We start from the raw sequence: 14,771 nt of genomic DNA, 5'->3' as shown, positions 1-14,771 counted from the left end.
ATAGCAACTGTTGAGTTACACTAACAGTATAACCAATACTAGAACATAACACATGACCACATTTCGTATGAAACATGATGCAATAATAAAAACAAAAGCAATAATAAACACAAAAATATACATAAAAACATACCTGAAAAGTGAAATAAAACATCCTCTCAGTGGTGTTTTGCTGCAGACATAACATGTATCTAAATAAAATATAAGATAAAATTAGCAACCTCGTGGCCTTGCTAACGAGAGCACTATCGGACGGAAGTTCACAAAAGGCCATAACTAATCAAATTTATGTTACTACTTGAATTAAATGATTTAAACATTGGCTAAACCAAATCACAAACAAAATATTTGAAATCGCTAGTCATTTTGCGTCATAATCGCACAAATATTGCCAAAATGAGACAGAGCATGACCATACGCACCAACAGCTCGCGTTCCCCATAGCAACTGTTGAGTTACTCTATTTACCGTCAAACCACGCATTTTTGTCTGCAGCTCCCAAACAAACCACATGAGGGCACTATTTTAACATGAAATGAATAACTGCTGTTGAATTCAGGAGGATTCACAATAAAACTAAATACAAATCTAACTCTGTTACAGTAGCCCTATGTCACTCTTAAAATGTTAGAATGTTAGAAAATAGAAAATTGCACTTTGCATATAGGCTACTGTAAAAAGACAAAGTTGATCATTATGTAAATTATTTTCATTTCATGAATATAGTGACCAACATGATCACATACACAAAAAGCCTATACACAATCAATTCACCAAGTTAATAACATTAAAGATTTGTTTTAAAGGAGTGTCTTTTATCTTCACTAAACTTAAAAAAGGGTTAACACAAAAAGAGATTTTATAAAAATATATACCTCATATTTCATGCATTCAATCATCTCTATAAAAAGAATGAGTCAAAAAAGATACATTCCTGACATTTATAATGCACAGTAGCTTATCTTTTATTATTAATAGTAAAATTCGGACCGATTTGCCCATGGCTGCCGTTGATAGAACCATGCACTGCGCTATCCACAATGACAAAGAAGTTTTAGTAGCAAATGTATTTCCACCACAGAAAAACGCTTGCTGAAGCTCTGCTAAAAGATTTTTTTATGGAGAAGAGAAAAAACACCCAAGTGTTTGGGTGCACGAGCACTCCCATACTGAAAAGTTTATGAGCGCGCCTCCCGCGAGCGCATAATGAGCGCGCTTCCCGTGCGCCTAATCGTATTTGAAATAACGACCTCGAGTGCGCAAAAGACGCGATACGTGAACTAATCAAGAGACCCCCTTGACATCGCTTCTGTGCACGGCACCTTCTCAGCAATTAGGGGCGCCATTGCCAATAATTGAATCGAAATGGTAAAAAAATAGAAAACCTTCGAGGCACAGAGGATTTTTTTACCTGCTCGTGCGTGCCGCCCCCCATGTGACATGAAGAAATGCCGCCCCGGGCGACTGCCCGGTTCGCCCGTGCCTAGAACCGCTACTGGTGGGAAGGACAGTAGTGCACTCTTTCTAGTAAACCTAATCTTATTCGTTGCCAAATTCCATATCCATAAGTGTAAATTCAGTAATAAAAAAACTCTTTTTTCTGTGCTAAAAGCTGAAATGGAACAATATATTTCTACTATTTCTTCTATGCAAAACAAAAAAGCTGTTAAAACTGTGGTTATTTGTTCTACTTTTAATGTTTTTATGTGATTAAATGTGTTGTTTTTTTTTGTTTTTTGTTCTTTTATTACTTTAACTGTACTGTTTTATTATTTATTTTATTTTTTGCTACTTTGATTGTAATGCTCTTTACTTTTAATATATATATATATATATATATATATATATATATATATATATATATATATATATATATATATATATATGAAGAGTTCAGATGCAAAAGCCTCTAAGTGCCATTTGAAATTTTCTTCTAGAATGATCATTTTTATCAAGCTTGTATATTTAAGTTCAGTGATTTCACTTAAATGGCAATGAAGATTACCTATTAATTGTTATTTAAGTGAAATTACTGAACTTAAATACACAAGTTTGATAAAAATCATCATTAAAGAAGAAAATTTCAAATGGCATTAAGAGGCTTTTGCATCTGAACTCTTCATATATATATATATATATATATATATATATATATATATATATATATATATATATATATATATATAAAATAGGTTTGACTCGCAAAAAAAAAAAAAAAAAAAAAAGCACATTTTTTAGTTTTCCCTGAATAACTGATTACAGTCATTTACCAAGTCGTATAATGTTAAAATATAGCCTACAACAGGGCAAACTTAATTTAGTTGAGCATGAGATCATTTTGTTGAGGCAACGAGTTCAATGCGTAAACAAACTTGAATGGCCATCAGTCAGATCTTGTGCAACAGGTTTTCCAGCAAAGGTTTTATGTTGGAAGTTTGGGGGCCTTAGAAAATAATGTATCATATATTGTATCCCCCCTTGGTCTCTTCAAACTTTTTTTTTTTTTTTTTTTTTTTTGAGAACATTGTACCATATCTCCACCTACTGGACTGTTGTGAAATCATGATTTATATTCCTACCTATAGCCTTTTTCTCGTGTGTCTGTTTCTTCTGTTTATCTCTTTTCTTTTTCATATTGGGATCAACTAAAATTAAACATTCCAACCTACTGTGACTACTTAGCTATATCCCTCGTAGACTCGTTTTCATTATATCGATCTACTCGTACGTCTACCCCTATTTTTTACAGTCTATGATCTACCCTCCCTGACTAAGGTGTTTACTGTAGCTTTAAGAGATCTGGTTTGCTCAAACAGCTGATGCAGTGCTATGATGCAGTGATGATGAAACGGTGACTCGCAAAAGACTGCTTGATTTAGTTTAGTGTATAGTGGGCATTATGCATTTTAATGATAATGCATGTGCCATAAAGAACACCCATACAAGCACAGCTACCGCAGCATGCTGCAGGGATGCGTCTGAAGAACATGATCAGTTCAGCAGATCAAATCACACTGACCCTCGGACTGTCCCGTGAGGAACTGCCTACTGCAGCACTGGATTTACAGAGGAAAACATGCTGAGACATGCTTTGGATTCGCTCGAATGTCATCTAATTCACTTTGCGCGATTTCAGGAACTGAAAAACAAAATTAGGTCATAAAAGGTACGTTTATATTTTTATAACATCACGAATTCATTCAGTATCTATAGGCTATATGCAATTAAATAGGATGAGAACGATGCAAATATATTTTTAAATGTTCGAGAAATTGCAAGTGTTTGCAATTTTAATTGTCATTTGTTGGCATCTCCTTTACAAACAACAACAAAAACAACAACAAAAAAAAAAACATTTTGCCAAGGTTAGTAATGTTTGTGTATTGGTGCAATGGTAATGTGACGTCATTCGGTATCTCCGATACTGCGTCATAACTCCTTTCTTATGTATGCTTATTCTTTTATATTTTCCAGTTTTCTGCCACAAAAAAAAAAATGTAGTTAAGAAAACTTCAGCATGATGACATGTTTTCACTCTGACTTCAGATGCATTTAACATTTAATTCCCAACTGTAAGTGTGCATAATGCAGGCTATTTAACTTATGGGATAGGCTTTTTTAAAAAAAAAAAAAAAAAAAAAAAGTTTTAAAAGAGTTTTTGAAAGTATGTGTTTTATGTTTACAATTGTAACTAATGTGACTTTTAACAGTAAAAAATCACTCAGTGGCTCAATAAGATTGCAAAGTTGCTTGCAATAGCATATAGGCCTTATTATATATATATATATATATATATATATATATATATAGCCCTATATATATATATGAAGAGTTCAGATGCAAAAGCCTCTAAGTGCCATTTAAAACTTTCTTCTAGAATGATCATTTTTATCAAGCTTGTATATTTAAGTTCAGTGATTTCGCTTAAATGGCAATGATAATTACCTATTAATTGTTATTTAAGTGAAATTACTGAACTTAAATACACAAGTTTGATAAAAATTTCAAATGGCATTTAGAGGCTTTTGCATCTGAACTCTTCATATATATATATATATATATATATATATATATATATATATATATATATATATATATATATATATATAATTAGAAAAGGGGAAAGATACAATGCTTTCAATTTTACAAAATGAGGTACCTTATTTTAGTGTTACATGTTAGTAATAACAGTAGGCTAAATTACGCATAATTACATGCAACTAACCCTAAATCAAACCCTATTCCTAACCCTATAGTAAGTACATGCTGTTAAATAATATTACTCAGTAGCCTACTTAAGTGTATATTACACTGTAAAAAAGGATCCCTTATAAAAGTTCAACCCAATATTACAATCGGTTATTTATTCAAATTAGAATTGATCTTGCATGTTCTGAGATAATCTGAACTTTCATTTAGGCTATAGTTGTTTAACTCTGTGTAAAATACATAGGCTACATTTTTAGATCCTTCAAACTCAAACGTTTGGTCACAGACTCTTAATGTCAAAAAAATGCTGTATTTGTATGTATTATGTATGTGCTTATTATTTTTATAGTATTCTGTAGGCTATAATATAATAATAATGTAATAATACATTATTAATGTATTATATAATAATATAATTTCTTATTATTATAGTGTTCCTTTACGAAGTGTATATAATGTATATAATATTATGTAGGACTAGTTTTCTGCCCATATCAAGTGCATAACACTAGACTTGAGGACTTCAACTCCCAGCATTCATGGCGCGCTCAGTCAGAATCAAAATTGCGCAGACAACCGCAGCCGTCATAGAAACGCTCATAAAAGGCGTTATCATAGATGATGCTGTTTTATGACATTATACTACTTTCTTTCTTCCAGAATCCTTATTTTAAAACACTGCGACAAAGCGTGACATCTCTCTGGGACAACCCGTTGTCTGAACACCGCGAGCCGTTTATCAAACCGCATCAATACCACTCAGGACGAGGAGGAGGAGGAGAAGGCGGGTCCAAGCGCAAAACACGGCCACACTGCACAGGATGGGATGATTCTTTGAGACTGAGACCAAAAGGGTCGGAGTAACGTTAAATCAATGAATGCCCAATGCGGAGGATTTTCTCCGGGAGATAACGGTAACTTACAGCATTAGCGTAATGCTCCATGCGGAGGGATCGATGAATGTCTGCGCACGCGAATAACGGCAGTTTGGCTGAAAAGCAATGGCAACCATTCACGACCCGTGGTAAGTTAAGATTAATTAGTTTAGTGGCCGGCTTGTTGTTGTTTATGACTTGGACGAGACCGCTAACTATTCAAAACTACACTATACCATAGTCTTTTGTTATTAATAACAAATTCAACATGATAATTAACTAGTTAGGCGGTCTAAATGTGTTATTCCTATCAATACAGTAAATTGGTAGCATGTGAATTGTCACTAGATAGTGTGCATAGTATTATGCCCCACCCTTGCACACAAATACATGATACAGTCATTGACCCACAGGGACTTTCATTGGTTGCCTGACAACAGGTCAAGATCTAAAACTAGACATACAGTACAGTATGTGTCACTCACTTGTGTTCTTTTACTGCAGTAAAATGTCATAATCTGTCAGCTGGGCAAAATACAAATCCCTTCAAGTTCTGGCTGTTAGAAGTGTATTTGGATACAGCTCAAACTTGATAGCCCCTAATAGGTGTAATTTGATTTTTAACTGCAGAGGTGACGTGACAGGATCCAGGCATTTCTATTAGGGATTGTTTTTGTGCATGAAAATATTATCAGTCTAAGCCATAAAAAAGCACCCAAGAAGACAAAGCCTTGCTTCTCCTTTGGATGAACAGAAATAAAGAGATCATTGTGTGTTGTTTGTCAGACTCACTTTGTCTTAAGACAGAAACTCTTGACCACACATTGAGAATTTGGAATTTAACTGGAATGTCAAAAAAACAAAATTTATAGAAAATGTCGTTTTTTCTTTAGTATTATTATCATGATGGCCAGATAGATCACTGTGGATGTCCAGTTCCATTCATTTTAAAAATCAAGGATCATTAACATACTTGCTTCGTAACATTGAGCCGACTTTATAATTCTCATGAGATTTTTATTATTTTAAAATAATTTATAATTATTTACTGTAAAAGATAAAAATACTGTAATTAGTCACAATGTACATGAACTATGTATACTTGCATGATATAAATAATTTATACTTGAAATAGTTTTTCCCACATTGCATGCAATAATGTCAAAAATTTTCTTTTTTTCAATTTTTTTAATTAGAATTTGGGGGAAATGCACTTTATTTTTATAAAGACAACACCACAGTGAAAATATCTATCTATCTATACATATATATATATATATATATATATATATATATATATATATATATATATATATATATTCTTAAAAAAAAAATCTTTCTTTGATTTTGAGGTGAAATATCACCTGAACATGGAAGATTTCGTGAGATTCAGGACTGTGAATAGTTATGGGTTACAATATTTCCTTGATGATTTTAGGTTGCCATCGGTGATAGTCTATCATGACTATCTAGGCAAGAGGGTCTTCCAGGTTCCCCCGTCTACAGTGATCAGGTACATCAAGACCCTGATCTATCAAGAAACAGACTATCCTGTGCCTCAGCAGCAGCTGTTTCACAATGGAAAACTGGTGAGTTAGAAACTTTAGTAAAATGATTATCTCATGTGATCACAATCAACCCCACAAAATACACAGGTTTATAATTTCACCCAAAGAAACTGATTTAGAAACAGGCCAGACGCCAGATTGTTTAAATGTGCTCCATTGTGCTGTAATCTGTGTGCAGCCCAGGGTAAGAGCTCATGATAGTTCCCATTCCCAATGTTTTTCATTGTATACACAGCCAAATCCACAGCGATGTTTGTGCCTTTCCACTGCACGGATACACAATACAACTGCACATATAAATAAAATCTATTTGGATTTACTTTTTATATTGCGGTTTCTACTTTTGCGTTCACATGAATGTCTAGCCTATTGGTGATTAAACATTTCGAATTAAATATTTTAATACTACATTTTTTAATAAAGTGGAGCTTTCCCAATCAAGATTAAACTGCTGTGTGGTATAGACCTTATTCACAGCAGCGCCATGTTTGATGTCCGAGATGCCTAATGATTATGATGCCTAATTGCCTAATTGTTTGTTAGCTGTATGAGACTAGCAGTAAGCTAGGTCAACATTAGAATAACATACTGATCATATTCTAACATTTCATCGTAATGACTACACAAACTTAGTCCCAGTCACGTTGGAAGTTACCGAGCTGGGGACTATTTTCAGGCGCTGTGTCATATCATTACGCCTGCTGCACTCATGGTACGGCAGTAAAGTTTCTTGATTATTAGGCAGGAATGAGAGTATAGTTCCTAGCCATATCAGCCTAGAAAATCGCAACTTTACATTTTCCGTTGGTCTTAGTGCACGATGTAACTACAGAAGAGTCCAGTTTTAAATAGGAAAAATATTGGAAAATATCTTTTTTTTTTTTTTTGAGAGAGAGAAATGCTAATGGTGTTGTCCACTTCAATGATGTATGCTAAGCTATGCTAAAAGTGGTACCGCCAGAACCAGAGATCGGCTGAATGGATTCAAAAACAGTTTAACTCTGGGGGAGTTGTAAAATGAGCCTATTTCCAAAAAAAGTGGAGTATCCCTTTAATACACAAGATAATGACAAACTTAACCATGACAACCAGTGAATAGTGGGAACATGAGAAACACAGGAAACAGGAGCAGAACACAGGAAAACAAAGTGATACAAACTAAAAGCCCATAAAACAAAACATAAACCTGAAATACAGTATCAAAGTATCTGTATCAAAGACGTATGAGGTTTTTGATGTACATCTAGATATGTATTCTGTAAATGAATCTAAAAAAAAATGTTTTTATGAATATTTTTGAAATGTTCTTTCAAATCTTGTTATTTATGATATCCCAAAGTTCCCATAAAACGTGGTTGGAAACCCGGCTAATGACTTAGTGTAAGTGGCGCAACTGTTTAGTGAAATTGCCCTTTGTATTCCAAATATTTAGTCAAATATAAATAAAAAAATATGATGAAAATCACAAGATGAAATGTATTCACTGGTAAATGGAATCAGACGCTTTATGCACAAGCCAAAGTTTTTCTTTATACTTGTCAAGCCTCAGAGCCTTTTCTCTTAGCTTGAAGCGGGAAGCGTCCCTGAATGATGGGAGCAGGTGGGAGATTATTCCTCTACTCATGTCAGACTCAGAAAATAGCCTGGAGTGAGCCAGCTCTCAGAACTTAGCTAAAATTCACACTACCCCAGAGGACTGGACCGCACAAACTGGTCCAAATTTATTTTGGAAATTTCCTGTGCCAGTTTTATGAGTTATTTGAGATGTATCTGCACTATAGTCTGATTTCGTGTGATCATAAACTATGATCGCTAATCTTGGCATCAGTCCAGCGTCTCTAATAAGTTTGGGAATTTTTGGTAATTCTTCCTGGATGTGCTGTGACAAGTTGGTTTCTTCCAAATGTCTCCAAGGGGTTAAGGGCCCAATATATGTTTTCGCAAATTATCTTTAAGACAGTATGTCATTGAGTGTGTGTTTACAACAGTTGTCGTGTAAATGTACCCGGCCTCCATGTTTTAACATTCACAATACATCAGTGAATGGCTTTTAAATGGTATATCAATTATATGTCACTGAAACAACTCTCCACTTTTCCCTCAAAAGGATAAAATACTAAGCCCTCTGCACATAACATGGAGAAAAGAAATTATAGACATTGTGGCCACAAATAAAAAATTAAATCCAGTGATTTATTAATTTGCGGCTGCGTTTTATTAATTTGATCCCTTTTTAGTTGAATCGTGACCACTGTGTACTGATTTGTTCCATTTTTTTTTTTTGTTTAATCAAATTAGCACAATGAATGTGGCCACGATTTACCTAAAATGTAATAATTTGGGGGAACAAATTCTTGGTTAATGGCATTGGCAATGCATTTTTTTCCTGCCTTGTCATGTGAAAAACCTTTTCATTGATTTAACAAAATCAGTCTTTTATTTAATTAATGTGATTTTGGCTATATTCTATTTTAAGGTCTTTATTATAGTGTAATTATACATTTTAATTTTGGCTTGGTTTAAAGATTAGATGCATGTAATTATGCATAATTTACTGTTATTACTACAGTAAGTACAGAAGCTCAGCGCTCTGAATTTGCCAGGTAGTCCTTTCTTCTGGTCTCTGCATTCATGATCAGTGTGTGTGTGTGTGTGTGTGTTAGCAGAAGTGCTGATCAGTGTGTGTTTGCAAAAGCTGATTCCACCATGAATAGCTGAAGACAGCAGTCTCTGTCTGAACTGGCACAATCTCAGCCTCATCTCTTAATAAACTAAAAACGGTGGTATATCTCAGTGAATTATGGGTAGGCCGAGACACCTCAGGGCAGTTTACAGAGGTGCATTGCAGGCTAAGAGTTTAATAGATGGAGGGTGAAAAGCTCAAGAAAGGAATAATCTATATCCTTTCTGATGTAATTGTTGCTCCTGGCTTCATGCTTCTGCACAGCACTTCACTTGCGATGAAATGTTGCTCTTTGAAAGCTCAAGAACATATCACTTAGAGATTAAGGGGCCACTTTACGAGACACAGCTATTAACAAAAAACGTAATTTTTTTTAATGTGTTTTGGCCGTTAATTTACTCGATAACAGCGTTTTGGCAGTCTGAAATGCAACTTTTAAAAACAGGTTTCAAGGTGCAAGTTGACAGGTGACAATGATACCATTAACATCTTTGTGTGAACTACAAAAATGAGAATTTGTGAAAACGGTGAGGTGGTCAAGATGAAGCATATAGTGTGTTCAGTCTGGCCTGGCAGCAAAATACATTATTTTGTTTTTTTTCACGTCCTTGTGAACGGGATTGTTTTGACAACGTTGTATGAATGCAAAAAATGCAAAGGAAAAACTTTTCAGTTTATTTACATTGTCCTGTAAACGTACCCTAAGACAAATCCCAGACCATTTTACTGTTATATGCATTACTCATGAATGATGCCTCAAATAGTGCGGATCGTTTAGGAAAGTTGTTCTTTTAAGTCTCAGGGTGGTCGCATTTACAATGTTTTGCCTAACAGATTACAAAAGGAAAAGGTATTGCAGGAGGAGACCATATTAGAGACCAGATTATCATAGAAATGGTGGGCTATTTTAGTTAGGGGCCGTAACTAAAATAGCCCACCAGAACACCCTAGCATTGTGGAAGTGACTTATGCATGCACCATTCCCATTTTCTTCATGAAAAGCCCCAAGAAAGATCAACCAAATTTGTTTTTATTTTTCCTTGTTGTATAGGTTCAGGATTTGGTTGAAATTAGAAGCTTGGTGCCACACGGGAGCCATGAAATAATCATGACGTTGCATGGACGAGGCCCGAAAGGAGGAGGTAAGACAGTTTAGGTGCACGGACACTTCATTTATCAAGAATGTCTGCTGCTCCAATTTTTTTTGACATTCTCTCACACGAAAATCTGCAGATGACATTTAAAAACACAATATGGATGTGGCGAGAGAGATACGTGACCGGTGTGTCGCGCAGGTGTCGCTCATTAGTAATCACGCCACCAGTCTCGCGCCATCCTCCCACGACCCTCGACCTGCTCGCCACAATGGGAGACCCATTTTAGTTAATGAGTTTGGCTATTTCAGCGACAGAACCCATTGCTAGCAGAGACATAACATTAATCCTGTTCAAAAAGCCTTGCAAGCTAGAACTAGTCTGACCAACTAGGAGTTTATCAATGGGTAATCAGTCTTACTCTTCAGATTCAAATTAGTCAATATACTTTTTTATTTGACAGACACTATAAACAGTCTTGAAGAAAATAATTATATAACTAATGTGTAATAACAGTCTAAGCAGTTTATGCAACTGGTCACAGGTCCAGGGCCTGAAGTTAATTTTTTCGGCCACCGGCCACTGTGGCAGGTGGATTTAAAAATTCACCCGCCACAGAGACTTTTTACCAGCCATTTTTTTTTTTTGCCTCATAAACGTAAAAAAAAAAAAAAAAAAAACAAACCCGGGAATTTCACAATATTGTTCTTTAACTTGTAAGAACACACATTTTAGTGCTGTCAAGTAATAATAACTCTAATAACATACATAAAAAAAAAATATTTGTATTCATTGATTTTGACAGACACACACACACACAACATATATAGTATATACTCAACAGATAGACCTACCGCAGCTCGTAAACAAATCACACGCGGCTGTGTTGATGGCGGATTTAGTCACGTACAGGTCTTACTCTTTTACACACAGCTTTTAGTTACAGCGTTCAGGAACGGTTAAATATGAACTAAATTAATAATGTTATTACTGATAAAATTACCGGGTACCGGACATTTTCTCACCGTTTCCCAACTCCCAACATGCACAGTTGCACACGCACACACATCTGTGCAACTGTCATTGTACTGTAACCTACAACAGCGACGCGTTACATTATCTCATCCCATCTCATCAACAGTTTAATACTCGCACACGTAGTCAGAAAAAGAGCCTCATCTTCTTTCTGATCGCATGAACGTTACGAAACAACAGTCGCTGTTATAAATCAGCCGCTCACGAACCTTGCCATTGCCGCCGATTGTTCACTTTGTATTAAAATGTCTTCTTTACTTTTTCTTTTTCTCATCCTCATCTTTTTGTTGGCTGTTTGTTTTGTTTCAGCTGGCCTCTTTACCCCAGTAATGTGCAGCCACATTTTAGCTAAAGTCCACCGCAATAGCGGACTTCGTTGAAATGTAAAAATCCTAATGAATCACTCAATTCTCATTGGCTACCCGCCAATGTGGCAGGTAGATTGACAGTGTTACCCGCCAATAGCAAAATTCACCCGCATTTGGCAGGTGGTCGGGTGTTAATTTCAGGCCCTGCACAGGTCTGTAGGGAAATTGTGGTAACACTTTATTTCGATAGTCCACTTTAGACATTCAACTAACTATAAGTAACTTTGCAGCTACATTTAAATTAACGCTCATTAGAGTATTAGTAGACTGTCTGCTTATTATCTGCTAAAACTTTATTTTGTTGGTCCTCCAACAGACTTTCTACTGACTATAAGTAACTTAGCAACTTGGTCTCCTAACCCGAATCATAACACCTAACCCTAACCTAACAGTCTACTGACAGTCTACTACAGCCTACTAATACTCTAATTACAGTTAGTTGACATGTTGTTGAAAAGTTACTTATAGGTACTACCTATAAGTTACTATTTTTTAACTTTTACTACCTATAAGTAACTTTTCTACTACCTAGGCAAGGCAAATAAACTTGCCTTGCCTAGGTAGTAGAATGTCTAAAGTGACTATCAAAATAAAGTGTAACCGAAATGGTATATTGGGTCTGGTGTTGAAGAACTTGACTGGACTGCACAAAGCCCACAGCTGAACCCCACTGAACACCTTTAGGATGAATTGAATGTTGACTGAGCAATATCCCATCACCAAACATTAGTGAACTCACTAATGCAGATCCCTACAGATGCTCTCAACATTTAGAGGAAAGATTTTCCAGAAGCGTAGAATCTGTTATTCACTGAAAATCTTGACATCTGCCCCAGTTCCTCCTGGTAGGCTCATTAGAGAAGCATAGATATCTAATTTGGGATTGAATCATTCATTTTGGATGATATGTTCATAAATTTGAATTCATCTAGTTCTCACGTTTAACTCACTGAGTGATCCAGTCATAGTGGTTAACAGCTCATTGGATTAGAAGATAATCAGTGAATAATGACATCAATTTAGCAAGTTTGTAAACATAAGTTTTGTAAAACATAAAAAAGTTTATTTTTCCAGATTTTCTAGGTTTCGAACGATTTTTGTTTTTTAGGGGTATACTGTCCCTTTAACAAGCATTTATTGGAACGGTATTCACATATCTACATAACTTTGGCTGTGTAGTTTTCTAGTCTTGCATTAGTGTGTGTGTGTGTGTGTGTGTGTGTGTGTGTGAAAGTTACTTACAGTATGCTGCATTTCTCATCATTTTCTCTTTTGCAGGGAGGTTTGGCCAGACGACACCACCGTTGGTTGACTTTTTGAAAGATATTTTGAGAAGATATCCAGAGGGTGGACAAATTCTAAAAGTATGAATATGACATGTAAATGGTCACTGTAAATGATCAAGTTATGGCATTTCATGTCAATAGTGCTTCAAAAGTTTCCTGCTCCTATATCATGGTTACTTTAGATAAAGGTATCCAGGATTTTCTTAGAAATCAGGCTTTTGCATATTTTGCACTTTGATCATAGAATAACTTTCAGAACATGTTACAGCTTAATCATTTTGTTACCATGGGAGAGTTTAAAGCTCTGCTAAAAAATGTGCAACTGAAGAGTGTAACGTCTATTCATAAGACGGATTTTAAGTATATAGTGTATTTGTAGTCTTTTGTGTTGATGTTTTATTTTTGTAGTTTTATTTTTATTTGGGGGGGGATTTTTTAGTTTTGTTTGTATTTTTACGATTGAGGAGGCACATATTGAGGCATTCTTGTTGCAAATAACACCTTGTACAAACTATATAGTTTTTAAGGGGAAAAATACATTCATTTTCATATATTTAAGTCATAACCTGTTACTGTTCTCCACCCTGTTGAACAAGCAGTTTAACAACAGCTGTATGTGTCTGTCATACAGGAGCTGATTCAGAATGCAGAGGATGCTGGGGCCACTGAGGTCAAGTTCTTGTATGATGAGACAGAATATGGAGTGGAATCACTGTGGTCACCTGATATGGCTCAGTATCAAGGTAATTAATGCAAATATGCTGATCAATTGCAACATGTCCCTTCACATGTTCAATATTATTCTGTCAATATGCAATAGTTTCAAGTTTCAAAGTTTATAAACAGAATTAGTAGTTAAAACTGGTTTATAATCTTTAAATACAGTGCTACATTGATTTTTTTTTTCTACAGGAACAGTGTTAGCTTAGCTTACAAACAAGATATTGTTTGTAAGATATATAGAATATATATGCAAAAAGTATATTGCTTTTAGTTTTAGAAAGTGAAGTCCCACCCACTGATCTGTAATAGGTCTGTAGCGTAAATGGGTCCCATCCCCTGGGAAAATGAGGAACAAGTATTTGTGGTCTCAACCCCTCTATAAAGATATGGGACTTCCTGCTTAGAATGATGCAAAATGACGATTTTTATATCATTATAAGCAGCAACTGCAACACTGAAATCCTTATTTCTCCCATCTCAGGGAAAAATGAGCGAATAATGCATGACCATTCAAAAATATGACTTTTTGAAATCATCTAAAATGATTTCTAACGATACAAAGCTTAATGCAAATGGGTGAAGTTTGCCTTTATATACAGTGCTAGATTGATTATTATTTTTTTTTTTCCTATAGGAACAGCGTTGTATGTCTATAATGATGCCGTCTTCACCACTGAAGACTGGAATGGTATTCAGGAGATTGCACGGAGTAGAAAAAGAGAGGACCCTCTTAAAGTGGGAAGATTTGGTATTGGATTTAACTCTGTTTACCACATAACAGGTGAGAAAAATATGTTTTTATGATAGTTAATGCATATAATGAACATTTATATTAATGTACAATAGAACTTTTATAATCACTTTCTTGCTCTCGCTTGATCTTTTTAAATGGTCATGTGGTGTGACACATGGATGTTTAAAAATACAAAT

The 14,771-nt window shown here is 35.1% G+C and overlaps 1 protein-coding gene across 3 annotated transcripts in view; it reads left to right on the top strand.

Moving 5' to 3' along the window:
• The first annotated feature begins 2,843 nt into the window (after positions 1–2,843).
• The window catches only part of sacs (sacsin molecular chaperone), a 29,072-nt gene continuing 17,144 nt past the window's right edge, over positions 2,844–14,771 (top strand). For 2 of the 3 annotated variants that reach the window (XM_089121423.1, XM_089121421.1), the window contains exons 1-7: positions 2,844–3,166; positions 4,870–5,233; positions 6,523–6,673; positions 10,387–10,477; positions 13,111–13,196; positions 13,750–13,861; positions 14,476–14,622. In XM_089121423.1, the coding sequence (XP_088977549.1) occupies positions 5,211–5,233; positions 6,523–6,673; positions 10,387–10,477; positions 13,111–13,196; positions 13,750–13,861; positions 14,476–14,622 (610 nt within the window). In that variant the 5' untranslated portion in view covers positions 2,844–3,166; positions 4,870–5,210. Of the gene's footprint in view, positions 3,167–4,805; positions 5,234–6,522; positions 6,674–10,386; positions 10,478–13,110; positions 13,197–13,749; positions 13,862–14,475; positions 14,623–14,771 lie in introns of those variants that run through there. The other variant, XM_039670652.2, reaches the window with a different exon arrangement.

Source organism: Pimephales promelas, chromosome 16, assembly GCF_988280905.1.
Source record: "Pimephales promelas chromosome 16, fPimPro1.hap1.1, whole genome shotgun sequence".
NCBI lineage: Eukaryota > Metazoa > Chordata > Actinopteri > Cypriniformes > Leuciscidae > Pimephales > Pimephales promelas.
This window is presented reverse-complemented; position numbering and strand designations above follow the sequence as displayed.